General features: G+C 43.1%; 1 protein-coding gene across 1 annotated transcript; it reads right to left on the bottom strand.

Moving 5' to 3' along the window:
- Positions 1–295: 295 nt before the first annotated feature.
- Positions 296–17725, bottom strand: SRD5A3 (steroid 5 alpha-reductase 3). The gene is made up of 5 exons (XM_019962775.2): positions 17406–17725; positions 9456–9598; positions 7474–7671; positions 3491–3625; positions 296–2602 (listed from the first exon to the last, which is right to left on the bottom strand). Exons 1-5 carry the CDS (start codon positions 17624–17626, stop codon positions 2343–2345), a joined length of 957 nt encoding a protein of 318 aa, XP_019818334.1. The 5' UTR covers positions 17627–17725; the 3' UTR covers positions 296–2342.
- Positions 17726–18504: the final 779 nt, after the last annotated feature.

Here is an 18504-nt window from a genome sequence, read left to right as displayed (position 1 = left end):
GTTATCAGTTCAAGACAGATTCCTTATCAATGGTCCTTGAATTTTCAGGTAACTTTAGTTATGTAAATGTTTACAGTCTCCTTAGACTATCTATTAAGCTTTATATAAAAATATCAGCAAAGGCTTTTCCTTTTTTTGGGATAGGAATTCTAGTAATAACCACTCACTGAATTAAAAAGGTAACACAGAACAAAGCTTTGTGGACACAAAATCATCCATGCTCACTGAAAGCTCACTGAAAGCAAATGTCAGTATAGAGGCCGAGCTACAACTTGGGAGACTTAAAAACAAAGGCTATTTTTAGCATACTTTTATAGTCAGTTGTTAACCCAGGGAATGCTGTTATGAGGTGGTTCAGTATCATTTCCCTTGAACTTACTAGTAACAGAATGAAAGAGGAAAGCTGTTCAACTAAGCTAGCAGGTTAAGACAGGAACCCTGCCCCCAGGCTATTCCAGGACTACCCGTGGGAAGAATCTACAGACTGTCTCTGGCATTCTCCCTCCAGGCACACAGAATATTTTCACCAATCCAAAGAGCATTGCTGATAGCGATCTTGCAACACAGCAGGATTTTCAATTATTCTCCGCAGTTGAGCTTTCAACAAAGATGGTGACTTTGTTCTGAACCCCTTTGAGGACACCACTACTTCCTTTTTTGTTTCACCTAGAAGTGCAATGTCTGAGCCAGGAAGGTGAAGGGACAGCAGGAGATAGAAGTGTGATGAGGGTGGCGTGGGCGCGGGGTGTACAGGGCGGACAGGGAACCCTCTCTCACAGCCCATGGGCCTCCTCGCAGGGGTGATGATGATTTTACTTAAAAGTACAATGAAATTCCAGAGTAGTAGCCAAATTCCTAGTCTAGCCTAGTATGAAATTGCAAGCTAAAGCAAAATACATTTTTCTCCCCCAATAGTATGCTACTAAAATTTATGCCATTTGTGTGGAAATTAAGACCAAAATGCAATGGGCTTCACATTTCTGAAGTAAGAAGTTTTGTTCCTGAATCCTGAAATGAACATGTCATTTCATTTGAACAGACTGAGCAGCTGATGGAAGTGGCATTTGATTGCTGGGGAGAAAACGCTACTTCAGAAGTGTAAGAAGTTTAGAATATGTGCTGATATACATGCACTGAAAGTCAGATTGGAAAGAATCTAATAGCTTTGGTTTATCACTGCAGATGCAGGTGGGGAGGACATCCTTAGACTATGCATTCCATCTGTGTTGGGTTAACAATGAGGTGCTTTCCCTCATAGCATGGTATACCTGAGCACAAAACTTTAGTAGACTATAATAAAACAGCTGTATAAAAGGAATAGTTAATACCCTGGCCAATAAGCCAGTAAATCTTACATTGCACAAATGTGCAGTTTTTACTGCATTGCTCAGACTATGGTATTATTTTCTACTTTTACACTGTACTTTTATATCTACTTGATTGAATTATGGGTATTTTCTTTAAATACGCTATTGTCAGTATAAACTTTAAATATCTTTGGATTCATTCTATTAAGTTAAAATAAACTCAGGCAGTTATTAATCCAATCTAAGTAACTATGTACAAATGAGGCTACAGCGCTATCCAATCTGGAGTGTCAGTGCCATTCATGAAGGCTTTTATGCATAAATACAAAAATACTTTATTTTTGATACTTTCACTTTTAAGGTACTCCCCAGAAAGGGATGTCAAAAAAGTATTAAATAAAATAGGTTTCAAACCTTCTGTTAAGCTGTGATTTGAGGGGGAGATGACTACTGATGGTTACATTACTGGTAATCTTTGTGTAGTAAGTATAAAATAACTTCAATACACTCACTTTCCCCTGAATCCATCAGTGTGAAATTATACATTGCTCTTATTTTCAAGGGCTATTCTGCTTTGACTGAAATGCAATAAGCATTTACTGAGCACTTATTATATTGCTTATCCTGCTGTCTAGTTAGTTTGTTTGGAGCAAAAACAAAGCCACATGTGAGCTTCTCTCTTCCTTTGTATATGTATGTATTTGTTAGATGCTGTTCATATATTCTTGCCTGGTCTTGTTTTTGAAGCAGCTTGAAGTCTCATCTGCTCTTTATTTTCTAGCAGCTGGTTGGTTCTATAGAACATCTCAGAAAGCACACAAAGCGTTCCCATGTCTGCCGGGAGGAAGGATTTCTTGTCTGAAGACTCATTTTCCGGAGGGGTATGTCTTTGCTCACGCAGTGAAGACTTTGGTAACAGAAATGGAACAGAGTTTCAAGCCATTCCACAGAAACTGTACTTTGGTCTCTAGACTTCCCTGTCCTTAGGAACTGAACCCGTCACTTGGTTTGCATTCTTTATAACTGGAGGCTAACTTAAAACAGAAATGGCAGGAAAGCTTTCCTGTGCTTCGGGTAGGAGATGAATTTGCTTTTGTAGAATTTGTGGCTGAGGAAAGCAGACAGGGCCTGGTTGAAGAAGACATATGTTACCACGAGCCACCAAGTCAAGTTGTAGAAACCGAAGGTGACAGCCATGGAAATGTAGATCAGCAGCTCTGCCAAGTAGTTAGGGGAAGAGACGTATTCAAACCAGTCTCCAAAAGGGATTCGGTGGTTACAGTGAATGACCACTCCTGAAACGGGAGAAGATACCCTTAACGTCTGAAGTTGCTAGAAGAAAGTTTTACCACTTTGCTCCCGAAGTCATTTATAAAAACTCAACCAGAAAAGGATGTCACAGACCTGTACAAACCACCATGCTATCACCACCTCCACTGTCAACCTACTACATGTCAGAAAGTCACAGACTGAAGTTATACTAACTGTAAATAAGCACAAAAGAAAGCCTGTTTCTCCAACAATCCTCCAAGCTAGTGATGAAGAGCTCAGATTCCAGAGTCAAACTGCATGAGTTAGAGTCCTAGCTTTGCCACTTACAAGCTGTGTAATTTTAGGTAAGTTGCTTAACCTCTCTGTGCCTCTGTTTCCTCACCTGTAAAATCAGGGTAAGACTGTATTTGCCTCAAGCGAGTACTGTGATGTTAAACATAAAGCGACTCAGAACAGGGCTGGCACAAAGCAAGTGCCTGATAAATGTTGAGTAGCACTGTTCAATTTTTATTATCTCAAAAAGCCTAATAAAAACTGTATATGTGATAAGTCAGTACAAGCTAACTAAAAAAGTTAAATTTTTTTGCTTTGGCTGGAACGATACTAACTTGGCACAGTAATGGTAGTGCTGACATGCTGGTTCGACACTTATATGCAGTGCAGGCCCCAAAATGTGGGCACAGCATAGAGTCACAGAATGTCAGGGCTAGATGGTGCCAGCGAGGGCTGTCAGTAAAATGCTCTCGTTTTACAGATGGGAAGATCAAGACCCAGAGAGTCTTGTCAAAATGAGTATTTGATAGATTGATTAGTTGACTAATTAGAGCAGGAAAGAAAAGAGAGAAAGAATAAGTACATTTAACTCCTGAGGGCTAAAACCCCCCAGTCAGTGGTTCTAAAAGGTATCTTACCTGCTTTGTTTTTCCTGAGATTGCTGAGAATGACATGACATTTATACTGATGGGCAGATGACCAGATGAACATCATCATTCCGAGGATATGGAACCACCGAGCCTGCATCAAGAGATTCTTCCCTATCACATAGACTACAGAAATAAGAATTACCTATTAGCCAACTCTGCAAAACTTCAGAGGCTCAGCGCATTAAAAAAATTATACAGTCTGCAGAACACAATTATCCACTTATTTGGTTCCTTATGACTAGAAAACCACCCTGATACCATTTCCCAAGCACAGAAGGGAGAACACTGTCCCTGTGGATGAAGGAGGTATGCTCCTCAGCTAGGGGCAGCTTCAGGGCTCACTGGCAGAGAACTCCAGATCGGCACATTCTCCTGCTCCTTCTTCAAGTGCTTCAGGCACGGGGATCACCTCTGTGGGTCAGCTTCCACTCTTGTGATGTATTCTTGTGTGGTAAGACCACTCTGCATTTTTATTGCTAAGCCTGGTTTGATGTCTTCTTTCTTGCAGTCTGCTGTCAGAAAAACACTTTCTGAAGGATCTCACCTGAGCCATTTCTAGGGAAACTTTGAATACTGACTTGACTAGCTCCAGCCAATGAAGAAAATCACTGCAAGTAAAGGTGAGGGGCGGAGCTTCTCAAAAAGGGAAATGTAAACTGCAAGATAAAGACCAAAACAATATCCTGTTCTGATTAAAGAGAACCCAGTCAAGAGATTTTGTTTCAGGAGTAGAAACACTCAAGGTTCCATCTTTCTTTTTCTTCTCCAGGTACTAAGAAGACAGGAAGAATGAAGGTTTTCTAAGGACTGGCATCAGAAAAGCAAACTAAGGACTTCCCTATGTTCAGCAGGAAGCAGTGAGCTGAGTCAGGGACTTGACTGAAGAAAACAAAGCTGTTCACTGACAGTGGGGAAGAGCCTAGGCTCTGGGGCCGAGAGGGAGCCCCTAACAATTGATCTAGGTACGAGAACCAAGGATCGAGCTATTCCATATGGGTACTTGGAAGCAGGACTCAGCTAGTGACAGCTAATAACTAATGACAGTCCACGAAGTCTAATTGAGTTAATTTTTTTAAAAAACAATGTCTCTTAATGTTTATTAGGTTTAGCCATTTAACTAAGTGGTTATATTTTTATAAGTTAAAAACAAACAAAATATGAAAACCAGTTCTAAATCAGAGGGCTTTAAGAGCAAGTCACCATAGGGTTAGAAGTTGCAGAGTTCATGTCACTGCCAAGTCACCTACTCTAAAGGCAGAGAAATTACCTATGAAGGAAAAAAGATTTTTCAGAGTAAGTTGGAATTACAATACAGGAAAGAGAAGGCAGGCAGAAGGCTATTTACTGAGGGTCTGATCTGTGTAGTATTTAATGATTTGTTTATTTATTCATTCCTTATGGAGTGTCTACTGAGTGTGGCATCGCTCATGAGGGATAAAGCAGTGGGAGTCAGGTCAGATCCTAGTCCTCATGAACTCACATTCTAGTAGCAGGAGATGAAACAAGTTTAAAAAAATCAATAATCAAGATAATATAATCAATAATCAAAATAATATAAGGGCGAGATGGGGCTCTGAAGAAAAAAAACCACAGAACAAATATAATAGAGTGACTAGGGGCAGACCCTCTAGACTCTGAAGACAAGGAGACGTGAAAATCTGGGTAGTTTACAGATACACTTTCCACTTTCATAAGAACCCTCTTATGAGTTCTTGTGTATGTCCCCAATTCCAGATAAAGGTTCTGGAGCTCTGATAAATTAAATAAGCCAGAATTCAGACTCAAGCCCATCTGACTCCCAAGCGCCTGTGTATCAGACCATGAAGCGGGCATATGCCCCAGTGTGCTTTCTTCCAATGAATTCCTGAAACCAGTCTTCCCCAGCCTGCCCCAAATGACTGCAGATGACCTCTTGAAGGACAGGTAGGTGAAACTCAAGTTTCAGAAACCTTCAGAAAGGAGTATCTACAAGCTATTTTGTGGGTGTCTCAACAGCCTCTCCTTGACTGTTTCTACAGGAGGAAGAGCAAAAGCTGGGGTCCAGGCCAGCAGAGGAAACTCCAGGAGAGACACGTCATGCTGACAGACTACAAGCTAATAGGTTACCAAAGTGCTCTGGAAAGTTCCTTTGGGTGAAAACCTAGGACTGTTCTTCAGGAATGACAGCTCAAATAGTGACATGGGCTGAAAAGAATGCCACAGCCAAAAGCTGAGGGAGGAAAAACTGACTTAAGCTCAGAGAAATCAGATGGAGAGATGCCAGCTGAGTGTGGCTGGAGCCAATAAATAATTCAGGAATTGAGAAATATAGTCAGTAAGTTGTACTTTAAAATCATTCCTCAAGCCATGGAAGCCTTGGGTGGTTCTACAGCAACAGAGAGAGGCTGCTCCAAAGGCACTCAGCACGGAAATCAAACCTGCGGAGAAAGCTTACTCACTGAGTACTGGAAACAGCCAGACCATGGGCTCAACGGACGAGGAGGGATAGAGCAGCTTTAGGAAACAGAGACTTGGGTTTAGAGAAAACAGTTGTGAATGATCTACCCTAGCATGTGTGGGCTGATGGATACTAAGGGTGCAAGATGAAGTTAACCTCAGCATTAAAAACTCACTTCAATCACCCAAAATGACTTGAAATCTTTATGATAAACATGCAATGTTTTTGTAAAAAAAAAAAAAAAAAAAAAAGATGGTCAAATATGTCAGATATCCCATCCTCCCTCCCCTCCACCACCCCAGCCCCCAAAATCACATTTCATTTCCTCCTCATAAACCAAGGTTGTGATTTTGCTTCCCTCTTCTTAGCAAGTGAGAGCTTCGGAAGTGTTAAGACACAACTTTGATTTACTACAGTACTCTTCTGCCCTCCCCTCTCAGGCTGCCTCACTTGAGAAAAGCTTTTTTGTAAGGGGAACCACCACAAGAACTAAATGGCAATAGAATGGCTCCCTGCCTCCTCTCAAATCCCAACTTGTCACCAGGAGCTGACCCACCCCTTCCTCCTCTGGTGTTCCATGATTTCACCCTGCACAACTTCACCTTCCCCAACCTCACCCCTCCACCCCAGGATGACAAGGCTTTGGTGAGACAACTGGGCTGGCTGGCCTTTTTCCTGCTCCAGTGAGTTCCCCTGCTTCCTGTTCTACTCCTGACCACACTGCCTCTTTCTTTCCAGACTAACCCACAGGAGTTCACTGACTTCAGTCCCACTGAGGGAAACCCCGTGGCCCATTTCTTCATCCCTAAACCAAGCCTCCTGAGGACTCTGCACTGCACTCTCTTCACTGAAGGCACTGCTGCTTATGTTGGTGTCTCAGGTTTCAGCAGTTATAGTTAATGTGATGTGTACCTGCTGGGTACCCTTGGGCATGCTGACTTGTTTAATTTTTAAAATTTTTATTGGAGTATAGCTGCTTTACAATGTTGTGTTAGTTGCTACCATACAGCAAAGTGAATCAGCCACAGATATACATATATCCTCTTCTTTTTTTGGATTTCCTTCCCATTTAGGTCACCATGGAGCACTCAGGAGGGTCCCCTGAGCTATACACAGTAGGTTCTCATTGGTTATCTATTTTACACATAATCTCAATAACGTCAAACCCAGTCTCCCAATTCATCCCAACTCCATCCCTCTCTCCCTTGGTGTCCACACATTTGTTCTCTACATCTGTGTCTCTACTTGGTTGCAAATACGATCATCTATACCTTTTTCTAGATTCCACATATATGCATTAATATATGATGTTTATTTTTCTCTTCCTGTTTATTGTTCTATTATTTTATGTTTATTGTTCTCTTTATGACAGCCTCCAGGTATGCTGAGTTTTTAAAGCTACAATTAGAGCCCAGACTCCTCATATGCCAAGTGGATTGGGCAGGTCTCTTACTTTCCAGCTTCCGTAATGCCTGGTGGGGAGAGTCTCTCACATACTCAGTGACTCAGCTGACAGACCCCAGTGACCACTCACCGTTCCTGCCGTCCAGGGGCACTTGGCTCAGCACAGTTAGGCCAACAAGGACATAGTACACAAGTCCAAAACAGTACTGCACGGCGTGGATCACGGCATTGGAGAAGACACTGACGTAGACGCACTCAAACAGTCTTCGCAGGCTGTGCAGCCACAGAAACACTAGCACCAAGAATGCAGACAGTGCGAGCTCACCCCCTACGATTCAGAAGGGAACATGCTCAGCATCTCTCTCCAGGAATAGTCCAGTTATGTCTGTCCTTACTGTTAGGCACTATTAAACAAGACCAGAGCTAGGAAATGGTACCAGATATCATAAAGTCTAACACTGCCATTTTTAGTGGCAATGAGGAAGTGAGCCAAGTGGTCAAGGAATTTGGCTAGTGACAGAGTAGAGACAAACTCAGGTCTCCTGTCTCTACTTTGTGATGTGAAAGCCATCTGGGTTATGGGGCTGGGAAGGGTCTGTGCTCTCAGAACCCAACTCCACAGTTTCTGGGTCCCTGACATGCATCCCCATTTGAAGATGGTCAGGAAGAGTTCCTGGATGACTTCTGAGCCAGGCCCCCTGGTGGGATGCCTGAGGTCAGGGGGACACGTGACACAGGAATGTACAGAAACAGAAAGGGGCATGAAAATGGAGTGGGAAGAATTGTGCATTTCTTTTCATACTAAGAGGCAAAAAAATGATACTTTTGGGGGACTGTGAGCCTTGAAATCTATCTATCTGCCTTTTGCCCCTCTGCCCCAAAAGAAGTCAGAAAAAATGCTGGTTTTTAAAATGACATAAAATCTACATTTTTCAAAAAATGTTATCATACAACATAAATATACATTAAGAACACAGCCTAATAGATTTTTACAAACTAAACCCATATGACCAGATCCAGAAATGGAAGACAACCAGCAGGTGCTTGGGTTCCCTTCCAGGCACTGCCCCTCCCCTGACTCTCCGAAGGGTACATTCTATGGAGACTTCTGTCATATTGGCTTGGCCTGCTTTTCTCTTTTATACATAGTAAAAATCTAGTTCTAACTCTTCAGCAACAGGTTAAAACAATCAAATAAAACTCCTCACAACCACCCTCCAAATACCAGAACCCCATGAACCCTCCAGTACACAAATGAAGGCATAAAGTGTTAAGTGGTGAAGTGGGATTCACTCTGGTATCTTCCCCTCCCAAGTGGGCTCCGCATACTTTCCCCGTCTGACTGTCACCTTTTGCAAAAAGTTCCTCTGTAGATACAGAACAAGGACTGTTCCTAGAGAGCCAGTGGTTTGGCTGCTGGAACAAAGGACAGTGACAGCCCCAGAGCAATGTGTTTCTAACTCTTCCCCTCTCCCGCTGCCCGACATTAACTGAGGTCATGTTATGGTTTTCGCCTTCAATTCCTTACTTTTTAAATCGTTCCGTGTATCCTTTATTCAAGGCACAGTGAGGCCAATCTAAAGGCTACTTTGTAATCATCTGGTCAACAACTATTTCCAGTCAATTTTATGATATAACCAAAGCCCCACAGCAAACAAACCTTTTTAATCCATGATTTAAAAAGTAATTTTCTCTCAAATTTCTGGAGTCTGGAGGCACAATTTTGGTTGGAACTACATATATGATAAATGTTTCAAGGCAAACCTGAGGAATCTTAAAAGTTTTTCCCCTTAATTGTAAAGACTTCTGTATAAATTTATCAACAGTACTAAAAATATCAGAGGGAGAATGGCCAGTGCTGTTTAGCACAGCACTTGCTGGGAAGTCAGGGATGAAGAGTTGACTTGGAGCTCTGGCCATGATCTCAATGAAGGACCTGAGGCCTCCTCCTTGGCCATCTGGCTATGATCCACGCAGAAGCCTTTCTGCCCCCACCCTTCACCCGCTGAGGAGGAGCCTGAGAGAAGCTATGAACTACCCAGAACAGCTTGCCGCAGGCAGGAAAGTCAGGAACAGGACGCAAGGGTTGGAATTAGCCAGGGGAGTTGTTACCTCGGAACTGCGCAGTCCCAAGAATTCTGAGCAGACCGTGAAGCCAGTTTGGAAAAGGTGCTCCCATGAACAGAGAGTGGGTAAGGCTCCAAAGCAGAAACCCGTTCCACAGCACTGAGATGATGTAGAAATGCGAAAAATACCTGCCAAGGGAAAACAGGTTAGATAATGATCAAAGCAGATCCACTTGAAGCTATTATGCTAGAAGACTATTCTTTTCCCTCATGCTGCAAGCATAGTTTTGCTTTTTTAATAGAACCTGAATCCTACAGATGTTCAGATTTTTGAAATTTCCTTTCAGATGATAGGACTGGTTAACTCATAGGAAAAAGGTTTCCTGAGGTTAATAAGAACACGAATGGCCTTGTTAAATTTAGATTAAAGTTAACGATCTGTCTTATCTTCGGGTAACAAAATTGGGCTCAAATTCAAAAATAGAGGGCCCCAGGGCCTGACAGGGAGAGCCTAGACTGTGCTACCACAAGCCAAACCTGTGGAAGATTTCTAAATCTCAAGTAATATTGCTGCAATAGCCATACAAGTTACACAAGATTTGCACAATCACATGCTCATAGGGCTGCAAGAAACCTTAAATAGGTCTTCTGATTTAGTGTCTTTCTAAATTGTGTCGACCTAAATTACTTCTATGATAACATGACAAATAAAAACTCATAAAACTAGCTATCAACTCCTGATGGGTACAGTCTAGTACAAGTATAGTGTGTGTGTTACCATCAACAGAGTAACAAATGAAATAAAACCACAAAAGCAACATAAATTGCAATTAACAGAGTTAATTTTACTTGAAAGACAATGTTGGTTTGCTGCAATACCTGGTATGGTACGAGGGCCCACCACGGGTTTTTTCGAGGTCTCTTTACCTATTCTCTATTTGAATCAACTTAAAATCTTTCTGACTCTGCAAGTTGCCTGGACATCACCTGGCCTTCCCTGGTCTTCAAAGCATCATAGCTATATTAAGCCTTCCTTCTTGTCTCATTAATCTGTGATGCAGTAAGACAACCTGGAGTCAAGAAGACTACACACAGACTCAAGAGACTCCTCTTCTAGGTGATCCAGAATATGCTTCTATGTCCCAGAACTCACAGTCCGCTAGAACATGCCCACAACCCAGTCTAACTAACGCTGATCTAAGCTGATCATTCCATAGCAACCCACTTAATTCTCCCACCACTGTTACAAATTCTGTCACTAGATCTGTCCTGAGATGTCCTGTTAATCCTGATTCAGCTCTTCTTCATGCAAAAGAGCTTAGTTCAAGCATGAGTGTCGATTCTGCCCCCTCTGCCCCATCCCTAGACCCTGGCCTCTGGTTGCCTACCAGAGTCTTCCTTAAGACACACTTCCTAGAACTGAGCCCAGGTCTGGTCTGAGCCAATACCTCAGAATGGCAGCAGCGCCTTGCTCTGCAGGCTCCCATGGAAAGAGGAGGGGACAGCTTCTGAGGGGCAACTTTAGAGCCACTTTACCAATTTCATTTTTTCAAAAAAAGAGTACTGAGCACTTCGAACCTGCTAGGTGATGTTCTTGGAGCTGGGGATGCAGCAGGGAGCAGACCAGGTGCCTGGCTTGCTGAAATTTACCTTTCAGCAGAGAGTCAGCAAATGAATCTGCAGACATCCTGCCTGATGCTGGGTAATGGGACAGAGGTGGTGCAGAGGAGAGGTCATTCTGGATGGGTGGATGGACAACGACGGCCCTTCTAGAAGTGATGCTTGGCTAGAATGAGTAACCCTTGTGAATTTCTAGGGAAAGTTTTCTAGGCAGAGGAAACAGCAACCACAAAGGCCCTGAGGGACAATAAATGACACCTATATAGATAGTGGGCTTCCCTGGTGGATCAGTGGTAAAGAATCTGCCTGCCAATGCAGGAGATGTGCGTTCAATCCGTAGGTTGGGAAGATCCCCTGGAGAAGGAAATAGCAACCCACTCCAGTATTCTTGCCTGGAAAATCCCAGGGACAAAGGAGCTTGGTGGGTTACAGTCCAAGGGGTCCCAAGAGTCAGACATGACCTAGCGACTAAACAACATATGGACAGTGCTAGAGCATGAAAAAGGAGGGAAAGATGCTATGGGGTCCTGTAAGGGCACTGGCTTTTAAGTGTGATGGGCCAGCGTTCGAACACAGTGACTTGAAGGAATAATCTATGTTTTAAAAATCTAACAGAAAAGTTCTGGAGATGGACAGTGCTGATGACTGCACAACAATGTGAATGGACTTAAAGATGCTGAATTGTATACTCAGGGTTAAAGTGGAAAAGGTTATGTCATGTATATTTCATCACAATCCAAAAAAAAGGGAGTATGTGAGAGAATATATGTGTGTGTGTGTGTGTGTGTGTGTGAGAGAGAGAGAGAGAGAGAGAGAGAAAGAGAGAACATAGCTCATTCATTTTGGTCATTGTTCAAAAAAATCCCTCTGGTACTTAGGTAAGAGGATCATCTAGTTGTGGGAAGACCAGTTAAGAGTATTCATCCCATCTTCCCAACAACCCTGGCAAGTTTATCTTCATGTGGCAGATGAGAAAACAAAGGCTCGGAAGGTTCAGTTACTTGTCCAACACTTCCCAGGAAGTGGCAGTGTTTGGCTCCAGACTCAGCCTCGATGACCCTGAAGTTAAAAGTCACGTGGCTGTGCTCCTGGTCATGTGGTCAAGATTTGTTTGAACCTACTTTTCCACCTCTACCATTACACATACCAATTTATACCAAATCATGAGTCATTCAAGTCACTCACATGTTTGATATAAGCTGCTAAGCCACATTTTGCTCTGCCCTACTTGTGCCATAGGGTTTTGATTGACAGGCTGACTTGTTTTTCTTATTCCTACATTTTGCACATTCTCTCTCATTTTGTTTGCCTGATTCCTGCTACATGAAATGTGTTCTACTCTTTATTTGAGGTTGTATCTCTATTTATTTATTAATTTTGTTGTGCTGGGTCTTCGCTGTGGCACTCAAACTCTTAGTTGCACATGCAGGATCTAGTTCCCTGAGCAGGGATTAAACCCGGGTCCCCTGCATTGGAAGCGTGAAGTCTTAGCCACTGGATCACCAGGAAAGTCCCATATTTCTTTTTGAAAAGACCCAGGTCTAGCCTCAAAAGCGGATTGGAAAACTCCACTTCCTTCTGTTCTAAATACTCTCCCTGTTTTTCTTCCATTCGCACTATGCTTAATTGAAGTGAGGCCTTGGGAGCAAGGATACAGTGACCCTTACGGTAACACAGGACTGGGCACCAAGCAAGCACTCCTCTGACTTAACCAACAGTTTGATGTCTATTATAAGCCAGGGACTGCTCTAGCTCGGGAGGTACAGCAGTGAACACAAAGGACAACAATTCTTGCCATCATGGAGCTTATATTCACAGTAACACACAGAAGTAAAATTTATAGCACGTCAGTAGGTGATAACTGCTAATGAGAAAACTAAAGCTGGGAAGAGGAATGCTGGGTATGGCAGCATTATATTTTTAAACAGGGTGGATAGGGCAGGTCTCACTGTCAAGGTAGTATCTGAGCAGAATTATACGGAAGTGAGAGCATATACCATCTGGCTATTTGGGGGAACAGCTTTCCAGGTAGAGGAAACAGGCAGCGCAAAGGCCCTGAGGTGGGAGAAAGAACAAGCAGAGAGAGACCCAGAAAACTGGATTAGAGCCACAGGAGGGGCAAACTATAGGACCTCAGTGAGGTGGTGAGAACAAGATTGTATAAGGTTTTGGACTCTTCTGTGAGTTGGAAGCCACTGGATAGTTCTGAGCCAGGAGATATGCTCTGATTTAATACATATTTACTGATTGCCAGAACTGATCCCAGGACCAGATAGGGGAGTTACAGGGTTAACTAAGGAAGGAAACTAGGCTTCCTGGTGGCTCAGTGGTAAAGAATCTGCCTGCCAAGCAAGAGACGTGGGTTCAATCCCTTGGTTGGGAAGATCCTCTGGAGGAGGAAATGGCAACCTACTCCAGTATTCTTGCCTGGGAAATTCCATGGACAGAGGAGCCTGGCAGGCTATACAGTCCAGGCGGTCCCAGAGTTGGACATGAGTGACTGGACACAAGCGTGTGCATACATACATACACACCAAGGAAGGAAACTAATGGTTACTGAGTTCTGCCTAGGTGCCTGGCCCTATGCTATGTGCTTTAATATCATCACCACCTATATGACAAATAGGTTCTATTACACTAACAGTCTAATCCATACTACCACTTCTTGCCTGGAGCACTGTTAACAGCCTCTCATCCAGTCTTTCCCACACAATGGCAAGTCATTCTTTCAAACATAAATCACATAATGCCACACCCCCATTTCCTCATCCTAAAGCTGCTTTCCATACACTCAGAATAAAATCTAATCTCCACCATGGTCCATAAAGCCCAATGTCTGTTCTGGCCTCCTGAAATGAACTCATCTCCTGCCCTACTCGTTTCTGATCATCCTTTCCAGGGCTGTCACTGCCACCCACATCTTGCTCATGATCAAGTAACCAGCTGGATTTCCTCTGAAGCACTTATTACCATATGAAATTGTCTTGCTTGTTTTAAAAGATTTGTTTACATATTTACTGCTTTACAAAAACCAAGGTTCCAAGGAACCTCGAACAGCTCTTGGCAATAGTACATACTCTATAAACACTGGTTAAATAAATAAATGAATGAAAGAGAAGGTACCTCAGCCAAAGTTACTCTCAGAGAAACTAGTCAAGTTAATCAATAAATCAAACCTAAAATCTTTTTTCTTTGATTCATTCAAAACATTGACTGAGGACTTTATTATTTGTCAGGCATTGAGCCTAGGATATGGCAACAAACAAGACAAATGTAAATGTATGGAATTTACAGCCCAGAGTAGGGATTCTTGACATTTTTCTTCCATGGACTCCTCAGGCAGTCTGGTGAAGGCAACACACCCCTTCCCAAGCCTAAAATACATGGGGATACAAAGGAAACCCAATTATACTGAAATATAGGTTACACAATCACTAAGAAACATTTGTGATATATGTGCTTAATTAAATGTATTAAATAATGAGACACAGTGGATGATAATACAGTATTTTTATATAGTGATGAAAATGTTCTTAGTCTCTTCAATAATTTTAATATAGTATTAAATTGCAGGTATTGCCAATTCTACTGCAGATATTGCTAATTATACTGTGGTTTGTTGATTCAATTCATCACTAAGAAAATGGTGAATTACAGCTAGAGATTAGTAAAATAAAGGTGTAATTTTCTCCAATCCAATTTGTGATGAGTTCTATCCATAGATCCTCTGGATTTCTGGTTAGGATCCCTGAACCCCAGTAGGGAAAGACTGGACGATTCTCTTTCTCTAGAGCTGAATTTAATTAAAATGTTTCTATAATATTTTGAAATATTAGAAATAGAAGTATTTCCATGTGCACTATGAAAATCAAGAGCATTGTGACTCATGTTTGAGGTCAAGTATTTATTCAGACTTTCTGGGAAATCAAAACTCCAGGAACCAAAAGAAAACAAGAAAAGCAGTATCACCTTAATTAAAAAAAAAAAAAAAAAATCTACCAGACAGGGATTATGGAATCAAACATTCCATGAACTCAATTAAGGTTTAATTCTTTACCATTTATGAAAAAATAATTCCTCCCAAATTAACTTGAGCTCTTAGGTACAGAAACATGATTCACAGCTGCCTGTTTGTAAGTGTAAAAGTTATAGGCTTATTTTCATTTTTAAGAGTACTACTGAATTTTGAACAAGGAAAAGTCCTTCAATATAGCATCTAGACATTTTTGACTTTCATTATTGGCCTGGAATAGTTGTACCTGCTCTAGAATAAAAAGAAATTTCAGCTTCAATTTAGGGAAAAAAAAGTCAAACAAAACACCAGAGGATGGTCCATTCTAGAATTCTGGAAGAAGAAAAAGGTGTAAATTATTTCATAATATAGTAGAAATTACAAGCAGCCCAAAGAGCACCCATTTTGCAATAATGAATAAGGAAAAGGTACAAAATCTGTTTCTTGGCTGCCATATGACCACAGACTGGAGTAGTAAGAGGTGGGGTATGGGAGCCAAATAAATAGGTAAGTGCAGGGGATGATTTGAAATGTGCCCTTTTATCAGTGACACTAGTATCTTTTTTAAAATTCAGAAAGTAAATTGTTAGAATTCACTCTCAAAACAAATAATTGTTTTCTTCACGTTGTAACATTAAAAAAATGACAATCTAGGAATGTCCCTGCTGTGAAGTAGAAAAGTACTTACTACATTCAAGTCCTGATTAAAAATAGGGTTGCTGCTGCTAAGTCGCTTCAGTCGTGTCCGACTCTGTGCGACCCCATAGACGGCAGCCCACCAGGCTCCCCCGTCCCTGGGATTCTCCAGGCAAGAACACTGGAGTGGGTTGCCATTGTCTTCTCCAATGCATGAAAGTGAAAAGTGAAAGTGAAGTCGCTCAGTGGTGTCCGACTCTTCCCGACCCCATGGACTGCAGCCTACCAGGCTCCTCCGCCCATGGATTTTCCAGGTCTGAGTACTGGAGTGGGTTGCCATTGCCTTTTCCCGAAAAATAGGGTTAGGGTTGACAGGACATTTTAGCTTAAAAAGAGCCTCTAAGAAACAGGTTTAATCACAGTGTTTGAAGCATCTACTTCTTCCCAGATGGCGCTACTGGTAAAGAACTCGCCTGTCAGTGCTGGAGACAAGAGACATGGGTTTTATTCCCGTGTCGGGAAGATCCCCTGGAGAAGGGAATGGCAACCCACTTCCGTATTCTTGCCTGGAGAATCCCCATGGACAGAGGAGCCTGGCAGGCTACAGTCCAAGAGGTCGCAAAAAGTCATACACGACTGAAGTAACTTAGCAGGCATATGGTCTTCTTCCCAGGGCCTCATTCCCCTTCCTCATTCCTCAAAATGACCTAGCGCTTGCTTCTCAGTGTTACATCTGGTGAGTATTTCTCCAACAGTCAGAAATGGGAAGCCAAGTTTACTTACACCCTTTCCCATCTGCAGACCTGGGGAACAGCCTATTTGAGGTTTAAGCGATAATCAAGATATTTTAGTACATCAGAAACCCTATCACATTTCACCATAGTCTTTTCTGAACGCCAATTTAGGCTGTATCTCCAAAAAAACGCCACTGCTATATACCTACCATCAAGAAGTGTTTGGCCCACTCTTCTCAGTTATGTTCTAAATTTAAAGTGAAAACACATGAAAAAAACTCCCCGGACTATAATAAGCCTTACAATTTTTTCAACAATTATATTGAAGGCATAACGATTTAATCTCTCATTTAACTTAGTTATGAAATCTGTTGAGCCATATGGCGCTTAGGGACCACGCTTGCCTAAACGTGCCATCTTGGGCAACTTTCTCCCGGGGCACCTGCCTTGGTGCGGCTGATGGAGGTGGCGTCTGTTAGTGACCAGCGTCTCAACCTTCGTCCTGACTGTTGACTGTGAGGGAGACAAACAGGGGACACGAGACATGGGAGGGCCTGCCTTCATTTCTAGTGAGTCTCGGCGACCTCAAGTTAGGTTATGAGTCCCTAGAGTGCAGGACGGCGGAAAGAGAAACTGGGGACAAAGGAGACTTTACCGCCTGGTGACCAGCCCTAAATTTGGAAGCGCAGCCATTTCCCCCGAAGGAAAGGCTACGTTGAGGCCACAAGTTTACGTTCCTGCGCCCCGGGAGGTGCGCGTGGCTCAGCTTCCTCTGTGTCTCCGGACACTCCGCCCCTAGGGCCGCAGAGCTGACGCGTGCAGTTGCGGGAGGGCGGGCAGGGGTAACGCCGCCTCGGGGAATCGGCCTGGGCTTCCCGGATCCGGTCCGCGCCGGCTCCGTGCCCACCTCTGCTGCCCCCTGCCGGTAGCTCGAACAGGGCGCCCCCGGCTCTCCTTGACTTGGCAACCAGGACTCGCGCCCGTGCGCGGTTACCTCTTGGGAACATCAAAGGCCCGGCAGGCGGCCGGGCGCGGTGGCGCCCCTTCCTTGGTTTTTCCATAGCGGATCAGGTCCTGGAAGAACGCGCAGCCCGGAAGCAGGCCGGGCGGCACGAGCTGCAGCAGCAGGGTCAGTAGGAAGGTGGCAGCAAGCGTGAGCCAAAAGGCGCGCAGCGGGTTCAGCGCCGAGACCTCGGTCCCCGCCCACGTAGCCATAGCCGGCAAGCCCAGCTATCTAGCTCCCCCGGCCCCCGGAAGACCGTCTACTCGCTTGCGGTGCGCGGGCTCAGTCGGGCGGGACGTCTGGGCGCAGCGCGGGGCGGGGACGCGCTTGGCCCCGCCCTGGACACGCCCCCCTGGGACGGAGCCACCGCCCCGCCACGCGGGTTCGCGGGTTAGGGTCAAGTTGGTGCTCGTTGGTAGCAGTCGGTATACTGTGTGAATCAGGGGTGCTTCGGTAGGACCCCGGAAATATGATTCAACAATATGATTCAAAGCAGCGGAACAAACAAGGCCACATAACTGCAAGTCTTCACTGCAGCATTGTTTTCATTGGAAGTGGAAACAATCCAGAATGTTCCATGTTAAGGTATTTAGCTAAATTATGGTACGGTAACACATTGGAATATCATGCAGCCATTAAAATAATTATGGAGACTGTAAAAACAATGAAAGCTTTGTGATAACTGGAACTGTAGGTTAAGTGAAAAAAATCTAAAATGTAAAATGAAGAGCTATGATTGTGAACTATATTAATATGAATGTAGATGAAGAAGGCAGGTTACACACAAAAATGAGTAGTTGTAGTAGAATGTTAGGAATGTGTATAATTTAAACATGTAAAGTAGAAAGTAAAGGCAATTGCAAATACAAAAATGAAAGTGCTAAAAATTTAAAAACTGCAGCCCTGTTCCTTCTAGAGTTCCACTCCTTAGAAGCAAAGTTTTTGACTCCATCTGTCATTTCTTGTATTTATTTCCATGTAGTGACAGTGCTATTTTTATTGACTCATCAGTTTTTTGGTTAGGACAAATGAAACTTTAAGTCTTTTAGAAAATATTTTATTAAAGCCTTAAATGTGTCAGTTCCAAAAA

The sequence above is a fragment of the Bos indicus genome, chromosome 6 (assembly GCF_029378745.1).
Source record: "Bos indicus isolate NIAB-ARS_2022 breed Sahiwal x Tharparkar chromosome 6, NIAB-ARS_B.indTharparkar_mat_pri_1.0, whole genome shotgun sequence".
NCBI classification, from domain to species: Eukaryota; Metazoa; Chordata; class Mammalia; order Artiodactyla; family Bovidae; genus Bos; species Bos indicus.
Note: the sequence above shows the minus strand (reverse complement) of the source record. Positions and strands in the feature narration are given on the sequence as shown.